Source organism: Macaca nemestrina, chromosome 15 (genome assembly GCF_043159975.1).
Source record: "Macaca nemestrina isolate mMacNem1 chromosome 15, mMacNem.hap1, whole genome shotgun sequence".
Classification (NCBI taxonomy): Eukaryota; Metazoa; Chordata; class Mammalia; order Primates; family Cercopithecidae; genus Macaca; species Macaca nemestrina.
The window spans coordinates 46608696-46624592 of NC_092139.1; the positions used below are offsets into that span (position 1 = coordinate 46608696).

General features: G+C 39.5%; 1 protein-coding gene across 8 annotated transcripts in view; it reads left to right on the forward strand.

Moving 5' to 3' along the window:
* The first annotated feature begins 7011 nt into the window (after positions 1-7011).
* Positions 7012-15897, forward strand: part of LOC105481500 (serine palmitoyltransferase long chain base subunit 3) — a 176715-nt gene continuing 167829 nt past the window's right edge. For 3 of the 8 annotated variants that reach the window (XM_071079674.1, XM_011741124.3, XM_011741125.3), the window contains exon 1: positions 7013-7447. In XM_071079674.1, the coding sequence (XP_070935775.1) occupies positions 7331-7447 (117 nt within the window). In that variant the 5' untranslated portion in view covers positions 7013-7330. Of the gene's footprint in view, positions 7448-15897 lie in introns of all 8 variants that reach the window. The other 5 variants (XM_071079673.1, XM_071079672.1, XR_011613526.1 and 2 more) reach the window with 3 other exon arrangements.

Below are 15897 nucleotides of genomic sequence, written 5' to 3' on the forward strand. Positions count from 1 at the left end.
CAAGAGCAACAAGAAGAAAGAAAGAGGCAAATTGAAATCTCAGTGCTCTTGGATTCATTCTTATCACATACTGGTGGCCTGGCATCCGCAGAAAGACCTTGGGGCAGAACAGAGAGACTCTCTGAGGCTGGGTCACTAGGCAACATTCTAACATTCAAAAGCCACTGCTCCGCCTTTTTCCTTTTTTGCACCATTGCCCCTCAGGTCAGTAGGTAAATGCCTTCTGAGGTAGGTAATACACAAACGACAGAAACCAGCAGTCCACAGACCCTGATTACCCACCCATGACTGTCACTGGAAGACGGGGGGTGGGAGCACAAGGTAAATACAATTTTCCCTTTTTAGCCACAAAGGATTTAATTCCTCCAAGCCCTCTTGATAGGAAAATTCACAATTATAAGACTTGGAACACTAAAGTTCAAACAAGTTTAGATTTGACAAAATTCACTGAATTGTACCTCAGGATTTGTGCATTTCCTCATGTGTAAATTCTACCTTAAAAACAACAACAAACAACAACCACAAAAAAACACATGACTGCACTTTCACCAGGCTGGTTACAATTTTAAAAAGACTGACTATACCGAGTGTCAGTGAGGACAAGGATCAACTGGGATGCTCGTTAGTGGTTGGTGCATAAACTTGTGCAAACACTTGGAAAGCCACGGATCCATGTGTTAGTCCATTCTCACACTGCTACAAAGATATCGCCTGAGGCTGGGCAATTTATAAACAAAGAGGGTTAATTGAATCACAGCTCCACATGGCGGGAGAGGCTTCAGGGAACTTACAATCATGGCGGAAGGTGAAAGGAAAGCAAGACACATCTTACATGGTGGCAGGAAAGAGAGAGAGAGCAGGGGATACTGCCACTCTTAAAACCATCAGATCTCATGAGAAATCCCTCACTATCAGGAGAACAGCATAGGGAAACTGCCCCCATGATCCAGTCTCCTCCCACCAAGTCCCTCCCTCAACACATGGAGACTACCATTTGAGGCAAGATTTGGGTGGGGTCACAGGGCCAAACCATATCAATCAGTATCTTCCAAAGTTGAACAGATACACATGTTATGTTCCAATAATTCCACTTCTAGGTATGTACCCAAGAGAAATGTACATATATGGCTACCAAAGGCTATACTAGAACATTCACAGTAGCAATTGTTTTAATAGCTAAAAACTAGAAACAACCCAAATGTCCACAATAGAATGAATAAATAAATTACAGTATGCTCCTAAAATGGAATACTATGTAACTGTGAGAATGAACAAGTTATTGCTATGCACTACAAAGTGGAAAACTCTCTCAAACATAATAATTGAGTGAAAGAAGCCAGACACAAAAGAATAGGAACTGAATGACTCTTTTATATAAAATAATGAGGCAGAACTAATCTATGGTGATAGAACTTAAAATAGTGGTTTCTTTGTGTGATTAAGGAGTGAAGAGTAGGGCAGGGCCTGAAGAGGGCTTCTGGATGCTAGAAATGTCCTATTTCTTCAGCTGGGTTCAGTTCCCATGTGTGCTCACTTTATGAAAATTCATTGAGCTGTGCAATTAGTCTGTGTATCTTTGTCTATGTAAATTAGCCTGCAATTTTTAAAACTGCTAAAAAAGATTTCAGACGCTCAACTTGAAAATTAACCTACGAGAGTCTTTAAAAATATACATTTTCTACATTTCTTAGAAGAAAACAATAAAAGCAGTAAACTAAATAATGAGATCCTCTGACTAGTTGCCAATTTTTAATTAGCAATAATAGGTACTGTAGTAGGCAGACTAATGATCTCCAAAGATGTCCACACCCTATCCCTGCATCCTGTGAACATGTTACCTTACATGGCAAAAGAGACCTTGCAAGATATTGGTCAAATAATGAAAAATTTCTGTTAGAGGGGAGGAACAAGTTCAAGACATCTATTATACAACATGATGACTATAATTCATAACAATATATCGTACACTTGAAAATTGCTAAAAGGGTGAATTTTAAGTGTTTTCACCACACAAAAAATAATTTTGGAGAGGTAATACATATGTTAATTAGCGTGATTTGGCCATTCCACAATGTATCCATGTATCAAAACCCATCATGCTGTACAGCATTAATGTATACAATTTTTATTTGACAACTTAATTACTTTTAAAAGATACTTTATAGATGTAATTGAAGTTATTCCAAAATTATCCTGGATTTCAGGATGGTCACAATCTATCATATGATTTCTTAAAATCAGAGAACATTTCCTGGCCATAGTCCCATACACGTACAGAGGTGTATGATGGAAGAAAGGTCACAGAGATTTAGCATTGCTGGCTTTGAAAAATGGAGGAAGGGGGCATTAATAAAGGAACGTGGACACCTCTAGCATCTGGAAAAGCTAAGGAAAGAGGTTCTCCCCTACAGCCTTCAAAGAGAAATGCAGCACTGCTGACACCTTGATTTTAGCCTAGTGAGACCCATGTCAGACTCCTGATCTGTAGAACTCTAATATGATACATTTGTGCTGTTTCAGCCACTAAGTTTGTGATACTCTCTTACAGTAGCAATAGAAAATGAATAAGAATGCTAAGCATTTAATTTCCATTTATCATCCCTTGCTAGCTAGAAACATAAAAGGGTTCTTTGTATCAAAGCATTCAGTAAAGAATAAGCTAGTTTTAATTTTTCTACAGATAAAGCACATTCTAAAAGACTTTCTAGAGCCTGTTTCTCATTCAAAATATGTAGTGTTTTTATTATATTATAACTCAAAATTAACAACTTTTCTTCCACAACTAAATTGTAGACACCGTCTTCATACATAAATCCCATGAATCTTTCCTATGGGAGACATAAGAGTACAGATTTTCCATCTCTCTCTAGAATTTATGAGGTTTTACCCAAATGAATGTATTAAGTTTTTCTGTATGATGTCTCTCTCAATCTTCAGAACAGTCTAATATTGATCATTCAAAAGATCCAATTTGATCTCTGATCAATAAAATCTGATGGGCTAATATGGACTTGGTTGCCCTGATGTGCATTCCCACAAACAGACTCTGAGACAAGGATTTAGGTGCAAGTAGTTCATGGGGAGGTATTTTCCGGAATCATGGATAAGTAAAACCTGGAAGGGAGGAAAACCTAATAATGGGTGTTTTTATAAGAGGGTTACTACTGAGGGCAATAGAGCCCCAGTCCCACTGGGAACTCTCCAGAGGCTGTGAACATGCCTCAGAATTGTCCCATAAAGAAGAAAATAACATGGGGTGTTTATCCACCAACTTATATCCCTTGTTGGCTGAGAGTTGCTCTCAAGGATGTGAATTTCCCAGCACACCTGGCCCACACTGCAGGAGCGGAGAATACCCCGTGGTCAGAGAACCTACCTGGGCATAGAAACGCAGAAAACAGCTGACACCGTGTATCAGGGACCTCCAAGCTAAGTCAAAAGGATATGAATGAGGGACTGACTGTGTCAGTATGATCTATTTCAGGGCAAAGGTATGTGATGTTAAATATGTACTACGCATGGATTTTCCAATCCCAACAGTGTGCAAAACCCAAAAGTGTGAAAACTAAAATTAACTTGATCTTGATTAAGAGTTATAATTTCCACCTAATGTCAGATAAATTGACATGATCACTTTCTGGGTTTTCTCAGATAATTTTCATGACTTATTGGTCAGTTCAAATTTAATATTAGGTCACATGCAGCTGGCCGCCTTAGGTCATCGTGTTTACGATGTAAACCTACTCGTGAGAAAATCTATGGAAACGAATTGTCTCTACCATGAGGATTTTTCCAGACTGAACTCTTTGGGAAATTTAAGTACTTCCATGTAGACTTATTAATAGATATTGACATGTCATTAGTTATTTGTACCTATTTAATATATTGCAAATTTGTAATAGATCAAAAAGACAAATAAAGCATTTTTATTCATTATTTGGCCAATCCAATGAAATCTCCCAAATAGTAACAGATTCTGTTATTTCTTTTCTTGGTGGTTGATGGTTCTCAAGTCAACAGCTGGAGGAGAGGTGTGTCATGGTATAAGGAAAGGGCACTCACTTAGACCCAGACGTTCTTGAGTTCATGACCCACTTCTACCACATGTTATTCTGTGGCTTTGGAAAAGTCACTTAACCTGTTGAAAATTTAGTTTTACATGAGCATCACTCTCCATTACATGGGTAAAAATTGAGTCACTGAGAATGAACAGATTTCTGTGCACTGTACAATTCTGACAGTTTATTCTGCTCATATCCTCCCATTTTTGCCAACTTTCTATCCCCAAGTTGTTCCAAGAGCTTTCCACAACACATTGCCAAGCCTCTGACCTTCCCTTTCTTGCCTATCCTCATTCTGTTATCTCCCTTTTCGGCTGCTTCATTAAGAGAGGAGCTGATAATCTGGCATTGGGGCAAAACCATTACTTTGGAGAACACCACAAGGCCATTGCTAATTTTATCTTTGCCTTTAATGTACTAACGGGAAGATTTATTTTTACCTTTAATAGTAAGATATCCTAAGTCGAAGGCATGTGGGTACAGTTAAGTCTTAGTTCTATGAAGGTAGAGACTAGGTATGTTTTATTCCTTGTGATATCCAAGGACTCAGCAAATACATAGTACTTATTCAAACATTTGTTGAGGTTACCAGTTGATCCAAAATGTATTTAGTTGTTCGGAGATGCCAAATCTTGCTCAATATTAAGTCTGTGTTTTAGTATCGATCCAAACCTTAAACCTAAACCTACCACTCACTCCAACAGAACTCCTCTCTTATTTTAAGTGGAGATGGTATGAAGCAACGAGTCACCACTGACTATACATACCAGCAGTGCCTGATGCCAAATGGTTGGTGTGTTAACGTAATTTTGTGTACACAACAATGCACACATTCCAATATGGTTAAGTAAAATAGAAAAGTTTCAAGAGTGAGAGCACGTAGTAGATACTTCTCGGAAATCTATGTGTGATTACCTAACCTTAGCAATTGCAATTAGGGGAAGGAAAATGAGAAAGCAGAATTCAGCTGTGTTTGAGATTTATTTTATATAGGCCTTTTGTCCCTTATAAAAAGAAAACTTGAAAAAGAAGGAGAAAAAGAAGAGAAGGGTGGAGGAGGAAAGCGAAAAGGAGAAACATGAAAAGAGGAAAGAGATAGAGAAGAAGAAAAGAAAGAAAAGAGACATCTAACATTAAAAAGTTTATTTCAAAATCTTTATTTAAAAAATGCTTTACACAGGGCAATAGAGCTCAGGGAAAACAATGCCCTCTCTTCGACTTGTCTTTCTAAGTAATGTGAGACAGTTGGGCCAACAATCGTGCTCCCCTCTACCTCTTCATCTCTCCATTTCCTAAATCTTAGAAGAAAATACACCTACAAGAGTTTAGCCCCCGAATGCAGTGAAACAGCCATGGAAGGGAGAGACCAGTAAAAATCTACTTCTACTTTGATGGTAAAGGTTGAGAGAAATGCGATCAAATGTTTGAACTTGAGACACAAACCGGGCTGAACACACTTGGTATTAACTCCGTCTCTTCCCTTGGCCTCAGGCCTTATCTTATTCCTCTAGCATTCCTTGGGATGGGAAAGGCAGGTACCCTCATATGCAAATCATGGTTAGAAGCATTAGCATGTCCACCTCCAAAAACCACATTATTCTGGAGTAGAACTGAACCCTGTCCAAGGGAGCTGAGGTACAGGACATGAGGCTCTGGAAACAGGGGCCATTTCTGTTTTTTTGTTTGTGTATGTGTGTTTGATTGTTTGTTTTTGTCTACTGCACCAATAAATTGGTTTCTTTTTTTTTCTTTTTTTAGACAGAGTATCGCTCTGTCACCCAGGCTGGAGTGCAGTGGCACGATCTCGGCTCACTGCAAACTCTGCCTCCCAGGTTCACGCCATTCTCTTGCCTCAGCCTACTGAGTAGCTGGGACTATAGGCACTCACCACCACACCTGGCTAATTTTTTGTATTTTTAGGCGAGACTAGGCTTCACCATGTTAGCCAGGATGGTCTCGATCTCCTGACCTCATGATCTGCCCTCCTTGGCCTCCCGAAGTGCTAGGATTACAGGTGTGAGCCACCGCACCCAGCCAAATTGGTTTCTTTTCTTAGAGTCTGATGCTAAAGAAGTCTTGACTCAGGAAAACCACAAGGGTGGGCTTGGGAAGACTCAGCAGGTTGTAATGACTCTCCAGCAAATCATGTCACCATGCCATTTGATGATGATAGGAAGAAAGAGCTTTGAAGATTCATGCATTGAGAGAATACGAGTTAATGAGTAAACCAGATGTGTTTCAGGACTGGGACCCAGCAGTCACCAACCACCTCACACCTGCATTGGTAGCAAACCCGAGCTATGTCATAATTTTCGTTCCACCTCAGCAGATATTTTATAGGTGGAAAAACTGAACCATAAAGTGAGTAAATGCCTCCCCCAAGGTCACAAGGTAAAGACAATGCAGTCACCAAATATTCTGTCTCCCCAACATCTGTCTTACTGGAATTCTTGATGGGTCGGTACCCCCTTATTATAGTACTGATTTTAACATAGGTGGGTTTTGAATACTGGCTTTTAAAAAATCTTTTCAAATCATTTGTAAATTATGGAAATGTATACATCATATGAAACTTACCATTTTAATCATTTTTAAGTGTACAGTTTAGTGGCATTAAGTACTTTCACCTTGTTGTGCAGTGATCCATCACTATACCTTTTTCATCTGCTCCAACTGAAACTCTGCACTCATTAAACAATAACTTCCCTTTCCCTCATCCCTCCAGCCCCTGGCAACCACCTCTGAATGTTATTTTATAGCAGAAAGAAATATTAACTTTTGAGCTTGGTTTACAACCAAAAACCACAATTACATGCAGGAGAGAGGGGGTGGGAAAAAGAGGTTAACTCAGAACCCAGTGTACTTAGAAGACTCTGTGAGTGTGCTGTGTGTGTGTGTCTTTAAAAGACTCTCCACCTCCCAGCCCGCCTCCTCACACTTTGCCACTGGGTTGTTCAGTCCCCAGGTTCCCTCAGTCCCCAGAAGGAGCCAGCATGGACAATCTCCTTTATAGTTTGGGAAGCAGGTTTGTTGCCATGGAGTTCACATTTTGACTGGAGTTGAGAAGTATAAAGGTAACCGTTTGTTTTAGTTTCAACGATCTGGCAAAAAGATAGGCTGTTGCTCTTCTTCTGGAAAAGCCTGATTGGTAAGATTCCTTTAAGGGCTCAGCCCCAAAGAGCTTTATCCCATCCCCTCACAGACTAAAAACTAAAGCTTGCAGAGACCTCTGAAGGAAAACCTGTCCCGGGCGCTGTCACTTCACACCCATGGCTAACCCTGGAGGTGGTACTGTTTGCAATGGGAAACTTCACAATCACAAGAAACAGAGCAATGGCCTGCAAAGCAGAAACTGCACAAAGAATGGAATAGTGAAAGAAGCCCAGGTAAGAGGCACTCTCCCCCACTCTTCTCTGAATTACCTGAACATTTCAATATTTCTCTGTGAAGATATTTGGGACTGTCCTAACTTAAAGTTCATCTTATGAAGTGTTTTTATGTGTTTTGACTGTTGATTCCTTTAATAGAAAGTGCTTGGCTACCAAAAACTTTAGGTGTGGATTAAGGAGAAAATGTCTTCTGAATGCAAAAGAGGATACACACAGACACTCACACAGCTTTAGGCTCCCTAAAATACAAATGTACCTACTAGACTTTTGTCTCAAGCATTTTGTGGGGAGGGAAGAATTATGAAGGCTCCAACTCTTTGCATATGTTTTAGTCCAAGAGACCTGCTACAACTATCATGCTTCAGAAGAAAAAGAGGAAGTGAAAGTACATTTTGCTGACATTATGTGGTGGAGATGGCATTCTTCCCAGGTCCATGAGAAATGCATCTCTCTTTGAAAGGCGAGTTGTTATTGGTGTTTAGTGGAGCATTGTTATAGCTCACTACTTGATTTGAGGCTACAGTATTTCTTTGAAATGTGACGTCACAGACATTCTTTTCCAAACACTTCAGAAAGCATGGCTCATTGTGATACGCTGCACTCAGAAAACAGAACAGCATCTTTAAAACAAACTTGTAACTTGGCCCTTTTTTTTTTCTCTTATTGCACCAGGATGTTTGCAGAATATACTAGGCAGGAGGAACTCAAGGAAAGTTGTCAGCTTATTTTAAGAGAGAGCCTGGGTCTGTGAGGTCCTTATGTAAGGCAGTTCCCCACTCCCCACAGGACACCCCGTGTCACTCTGCTCTGAGCAGCAGGGGGTGAGCTCATCTGCCCCAGGAGCAAGCCCAAGCAGTCAAACAGGTAGCCTCCTATTGGGAAAGAGAAGTGGCACAGGGAGTCCCATGCAATCTTCCATCATTTGATCATCCGGAGAGCACGTATCCACCCACAGGAAAGGCAGATTGTTCTAAGATCACAGGCCAGGTGGGTCTGGCTGGGGCCAATCCTCCACTCAGTGAATTACATTCACGTGTGCAGTTGGAAGAGGCTAAAGGAGCTCTGGAGCCTGAGTTGTGTGTAAACAGGCTGTGGTCCCCAAAAGCATTACCCTCTTAACAAAAGGCACTGTCCAATCCTGGGATATGTCTATCTGAAACCTCAAAACTGACCTGTCCCAGCTGAGGATCTGAAAACTGGAGCAACATGAAGAGAAGGTGCTCAGCTCCTGTCAGTTGCATGAAGGAAATTGCAGTAATATCCACCACTTATGCATCACTAAATACCAATTCAGGCCACTACTCAAGATGATCCTTGCCCCTGGAATGCCTGTAACTCACAGGCTATTCACCTACTTACCCTTTTGATCATTCTGACCCTGAGGGATCTCATCTGGGAAGAGATTCCTTCATAACTTTTCTCCCTTTTATTTATTTTATCTTGGTTTTATAATCACATTCGAGGTATGAGATTAGAAACTTAGACAGTTAAAACCACTCCTAAGTGAGGATAAAATCCAGGATTCTAAAGGTTCATTATGAAGTGCAGCTGCAAGACTGTAAATATCCTTGGACACTGAGGCTTCCCTAAGAATAGTCGAAAACATCAGGGCTGCTGTTGCCTTCCTGAAGGGCTATCCAGAGCCTCTTGTCTCAGACACATTTAGGTGTCACTAAGCTACAATTGGCTTTCATTGAGAGCCTCAATTATGGCTTGAAAAATATTTTTCAGGAAAACAAACAAAAAAAACCCCGGCTGAGATCATAGTGTAATGGAGCAAACGAGAGCTTATCGTCCCCTCCATGATGGGAACAAAGTTGTCTTTACTCTCATGTTCCTTTGCCACTAGTTTTGATCCTTGGGGCCCTTTAACAAACTAGGTCTAGACCAAAAGCCTTGCCTGTGGATAGAAGCAGTCTGCAAAGGCTTACAGAATCCTAGGCTGCTGGTCTCCCAAACACGTTCTGCCTGGCCTAAGGTCCTCTGCTGCAGCATCTAAGATCCTACCAGCCCCTCCAATGATCCTCCCACCCTTTCTCTTCCCACTTATTTGCAGCCACACAGCAACACTGTTATCTCTTTTATACATCAGAGGATCCTACAAGATTCTCTTGACAAAGAGTTCCCTGGCATAACAAACAATATGAAAATTACTATTAGGCAGTGCTCAGGAATCCTCTTTCCCTCTGGTCCAGCATAGGCTGCCATCCCTGCTCCAGCATGCAGGTTTGCTGCCCCAGTCTCAAAGCTGGCAAGGACCAGAGCCTTTCCAGTCTAGCAACCTTCTAGAGTTCCTTTCTGGAGATTTTATGGAGCTTGACTATTTTTCCTGTTTTTTTTTTTTTCTTTTTCTTTAAACCTCGTATGTTCTGAGAATGCACAAAAACTGGTTTTCATCACTGATTAAGTCCATTTACTTGTTTATTCCCAATATGGCCTCCTACCTTTTACTTCTAACAGAAGACTATTGTACTAGAGGATTTGTTCTCCCTCCTCATGAGCATATCCACACTACAGACAGATGGGTGCTTACTGTCTTAATCTATAAACTTAATATTTCTTGTAATTTTTATTGAATCAAAATTTTTCCTAATGAATAGAAATTTCCTATTCCTTACTTAATTCTATATAATTACTTTGCAACTATTATCCACATAATTGCTTTTTAATTCCCAGCAATTATTTTCTACCTGGCCATAAACTTTTATTAGGAAAACCAAAACCCAGAAAGGTAGACAGACCTTGTGTCTCCATTGCATTTTCCCATAAGTAGTTTCTTAAGAGGACAGGGTCTGCATTTTCTTCTCTTAAACTAAACCTGCAGGATGAAAAAAAAGTTGTAAAGTTTTCCTAATCATCCCTTTCCTGGAAAACAAAAACGTTTGAGGATTAGAGTTACTGTAATTCAAGGTTTATTGAGTTCTTGACCTGAATGCTGTAAAACCATGTATAGGTAATGAGCCCTAACACGTGGTTGCTTTTTTTTTTTTCCACCAATATTTATTAAGCATCTGTTATTCTTAGGACATATAAAGATAAATAAGAAGTTTACAACTTATCTGTTAGGAGAAGGCTTATATCAACATTTAAAAAATCACATCAAAGTTAAATGCTAGTGCAAGGACAACAGCTGTCATAAAGCAGACATAACTTGAGGACAAATGAGTGGTATAGATATTAGTACTGGAAGCTGGAGAAGAGCAAAAATAATAATAAATATCAATGTTCTGCTACATATCAGGAAGGGCTAAGCACTTTAGGTAGGCATCTCCTGTGCCTTCAAAACAGCCCCATGAAGTGGTAGTACACTGTCCATTATACAGATGGGGAAAGAAAAATCACTAAGGAACTTCCGAAGAATTACAATCAGCATGGCCAGGATTTGAACCCAAATCCAGGTTGCTTCAAAGCCAGTTCCTTTTTCAGTGTGTTCTAGGAAGTCACAGGTTGGGGTGGTCGGTGACAGCTTCTCAGAGCAGGGAAGACTCAAATTGAACCTTGAGACATTATAATTGCAGATAAAATAGGGAACTTATTCCTGGGGGCCAAAGAGGAAAAGACAGGAAAAGAACTCCGGAGATGAATGTAGGAGTTGCTAGTAAAGGGCATAAGAAAGGTCACACAGCATTCCAGGAAGCTGTGAGGCACAACAGGTCATATGACCTGAGAAACGTTTCTCAATTCAGTGAGCCTTCGTCGCACAGTGAGAGGCAGTGCTGTAGCTGAGGTGGTGCTCAGCAGATGCTGGAAGAAGAGAAAGGATTAAGCTGCATTACTATGGAAATCATTTCCAGTTTTAGAACCATTAAAGCTGAACTTCTGTTCTCCCCACCTTTCTATATCCTCTTGAAGCCTGCAATATCCTGAAGCTACTCTTCTGCTGTAGTATAAACTTATTCTAGAGAATAAGAGCCGTGACTGATTAAAAGTTTAATTGCAAACAGTGGTAGCTGCCTGACAGCCGTGGTAAGTACCAGGGTCTGTGGGGCTCACCTACGCTACCCCCTGATTGAAATAGAGGGCAATATTCTCGCCAATTACTAGGAGAACTCATAAACTAAAAGTTTTAGAAATCCCTTTCAACTGCTCTGAATCTTCATCCTACTCTTGTCTTTGGTATTCATTTTCTAATGCCTTGGTTTCTTGGCTCCTGTTTCCTTAAAACAATCCCCAACATGGCAAGGTTTCTGCATAAACTCCTCAAGGAATCCCCATGTTTTCATGGGCTCATCATTTTAAAAACATTCTTGTGTGTCACGTGCTGCAGCCATTAAGATGAAAATATTCTCCCTCCATTTATAAATAGCTCAGAGTCTAAGTAGGAAAGAAAGACAAGCAATTATAGTATTTAATGGTAAGTACTATAATAAATGCTGTGGTTATCTATTCCTGTGTAACAGCGAATCCAAAACCCAATGGCTTGAAACAACAACTATTGGATTGTTCTTGATTCAGGCAGGGGCTGCTAGGGACTGCCCTTCTCTGCTCCATGTGGTGTTTGCTGCAGATCAACTTGCCTGAGCATCCAAGATGACCCCATTCACATGTCCCAGACCTTGGTACCAGCTGTTGTCCAAAGCACCTTGTGTCTGCTTCACCAGGACACACTCTGCATGTGGTCTCATTATTCTGCAGAGTAGCCCAGGCTTTTTTACAGGATGACTGGCTTCTAAGAGAGTAAAAATAGAAACTACAAGACCTCTTTTATGTTCTAGGGACATTTCTGCTACATTCTGCAGACAAAGCCAGTCATAGTCCAGCTAAGATGCAAGGGGAGGAGAAACAGATGCTGTTTTTTTCATGAGAGAAGCTGCAAAGTCACATTGAAAAAGGTTGTAAGGGATTGGAGAGATTATTATGACCATCTTTGGAAATAGTCCACCACAATAGAAATATAAGGACCTTGCATGGGAACACAGAACAATGTGTAACTGACCTACGCTGGGAAGACAACTTTCTTCAGAGAGACATTTGACCCAAGTCTTGAAAGCGGAGTAGCCAGGCGTACAGGCATAGAGAGGCATTCCAGCAGAGGGAAAGGCTGTTAGAAGGATATAAAATATCAGAGCATTATGTCTTTGGTCAATGAAAGATGAGTTCATGGTAGGAGGTTCAGGATGCTTAATGGAGAGAACCAGGTGGGAAAAGATTGTAAAATGCCTTTGTCTTAGTTTACATTCCCCAAGAAACAGACCCAGAGATAAAGACTTGAGTGCAAGAAATTTATTAAGGAGGTGAACCCAGGAAGCACAGAGGAAAAATAGTGAAGTGAGGCACAGAAGGGAAGGAAGCCAATACACTCATGAACAAGTTACCATTGTTGGCAACCGGGACTGAGACTTGTCGGGGACATCTGGGAGATGGTGTACAACCCATCTCAAAGCTGTCTAAATTACAAAAAAAAAAAAAAAAAGAAAAATGTCAACCAATTCCTGTCCATCATCAGTTGAGGGATGCTCAGCACTTGACTTTCCACACATGGACTGAGCACACTCCTACGGCAGAGAAAACCCTCAAGCTGAGCTACAGGTGCTTGCAGTAAGAAATCACCAGAATGGAATAAGGTCTGGATGCACCAAGAGTGTCTTTTATAACCATTTATATGTGCAAGTGATGGAGGTTTGAGAAGGGAATTAGCATGATCAGATACATTTCTCCCAAACTGTGTAAGCTTTACTTATGGTGACTTTTAGAGCATGGTTTATTAATTAACCCTGACCTAATGGGCTAATCATCATAGAAGACAGGATTATGTTGTTAAGCAACATAAACAGAGCTTATCCACTGTGTTTGGCAAAGGAGAAAAGGGATATATCAAGGGCAAATATTATTGCCATAATTTGCTCCCTTTGCACTCAAGCAAGATGAAAACCCAGAAACCATTAACAGCTTAGCAAATTTTAACTATATAAAAAAATCTAAAACTTAATATGGCAAGAAACATCATAAAGGGTAATGCATAAAAATCAATTGGAAAGCATATCTGAAGTAAAAACTCCTTTACAGTAGCACCAGAAACATGAAGGACCTGGAAATAGATTCAAATAAAGTGAAAATCAATTGGAAGGGAGTATGAAAATGCTACTGAGGGACATGAAAGGAAACTGAAAATAAGTGGAAAGGCATACAACACATGTAGGGGAAGACTCAGGATAAAAAAATGCATTAATTCTACTTAAGTTAACCCATAAGTTTCTGTGTAAGTCCAATAAATAAATCAACATATTTTTGAGCCAGAAAAATGACTTTGAAGTTTATATGGAAAATTAATAAGCAAGAATAATTGGAAAGACTATGATAAATAACAATAATGAGGGGTAACTAGCACTACCAACTAGTAAATCATGTTGGGCACCAAAAGAATTAGAATTGTTTCCTATTAGTACATGAACAGATAGATAAATATTATAGGTAATTGTTAATCTATTAAAGTTCAAGAAAATATCAATTTTAAAATAATATTTACATGGGAAAAGTCTTTATAACTGTGATATAATACCCAGGAGCCATAAAATAGGAGGTCAACAATCTGACTACATAAAAGTCAAATATTTATTTCTGCATGGCAAAAACAAAACAAAAATAACACCGTGAAATAACCTAAAGGCAAATTACAGACCAGGAAAATGTTTACAATTTATATCATAAAATACAATTTTCTGATATTATAAATAACTTTTAGAAATGAATACAAAAAGAGCCCACACACCAGAGAGAAAAGAATGGACAAAAGCTATGGAGAGAGAAATACAATTTGAAATACAAAAGATAAGGAAAGGAAGAGAAAGAAGGGAAGAGAAGTCAGGAAAGTGAAGGAAAGGAATATGCTAGAATCAGTTTCCATGAGAAAAGAAAGAAAAGTCCATTTTCTCAGTTTCTGTGCATTAAGTGCAAAATCAAGTTGAAACTTAGTTTGAATAACCTAGTTATTTTGATCAGTTTAATAATAATGGTAAAGCTAATAAATCAATTGTTGGTGGGTGCTACATGCCAGGTCCTTCTAGGTAACTGGCCTCATTTAATTCTTATATTAGTAATGCAAAGTGGATATTATTAGCCACATTCATATAGATGAGGAAACTGATGCTCTGAAAACATAAATAACTCCCCCCAAAGTCACACAGCTAGAACAAAACTGGAACATAAACTCTAGACTATCCACCTTATCCTAACTTCTTACTTCAACAACAGTCCAAGACCCCATGATATTATCTACTTTCTATAATAGGCTTAGAGACCTTTATTTAACAACTGAACATAATACCAGTTGTCTAAGGTATCAATAATATACTTTTAGAAAGAAAGGTGCTTATGCTTTCACTGTGACTAAAGATATTGAAAGACATTAAGCTCCAATACCTGATGCATATTGGTCTATAGTTAAATATTTGGGAGGTAATCAAGAACATAATAATTATAATAATCTTTAACGTGTCTTGAGTTCTTCAAAGTGCCAGGCATTCCCAGTGCTTTATGTTAATCATCTCACAACATTCCTATGAGGTATTATTTTTGGACCCATTTTATAGGTGAGGAAACAGAAAGCTTTAGTAACTCAACCAAGGTCACCAACTTATAAGTGTCAAAACCAGGTATGGAAACCAAGTTTATCCAGTCCTAGAACCTAAGTTCTTATCCGTTAGTCCACACTTCCCCTGTAAACACAAGATAATGTTAGGCGTGGGATTCATATCCACTTCCAGAGAGAAGGGGCCAATGGACTCAGCCTTAAAGAGCAGAGTCAGTGTGAGTTAAAAAAAAATAAAAAAAATGGTGAGTTGTTTTGCTTTCCTGATTTTTCATTCTTAATAAAAATTTTAGCTCATCACAAATGACACAAACTTTCACATATCTGAGCTTTCAATAGGTGATGATATTCACTCACAGACATACCACATTAGTGAACCAGCCACCCCCATGCCTCACTTTGAACAACTCTAAGCTAAAGAAAATTGACCTCATGTGACTCTGAGTCATGCAGACTCACACTTAGCCCCAGTTGGAGCTCGAGAGATAGTCTGGCTTTCAGGAGCTTTTTTCAAGAGTATGTGGCCTCCCTGAATAGAAACTTCACTTAGTACAATATTTTCTGGCAATACTGATATCTTAGACATGATGCAGTAGATCAAGCTTGTCGACATGCGGCCTGCAGGCTGCGTTTGGCCCAGGACATCTTTGAATGCAGACCAACACAGATTCATAAATTTCTTAAAACATTATGAGATCTTTTTTTGTGATTTTTTAGCTCATCGGCTATCATTAGTGTTAGTGCATTTTATGTGCAGCTCAAGACAATTCTTCTTCCAATGTGGCCCTGGAAAGCCAAATGATGGGACACTCCTGCATTAGATGAAATATAGTTATAAATTCTTTGCGGCATTTCCCATTGAGAGGTAGAATCTAATTCTAATCCACTTGAACCTGGGCTAGACCTAATGACTTACTTG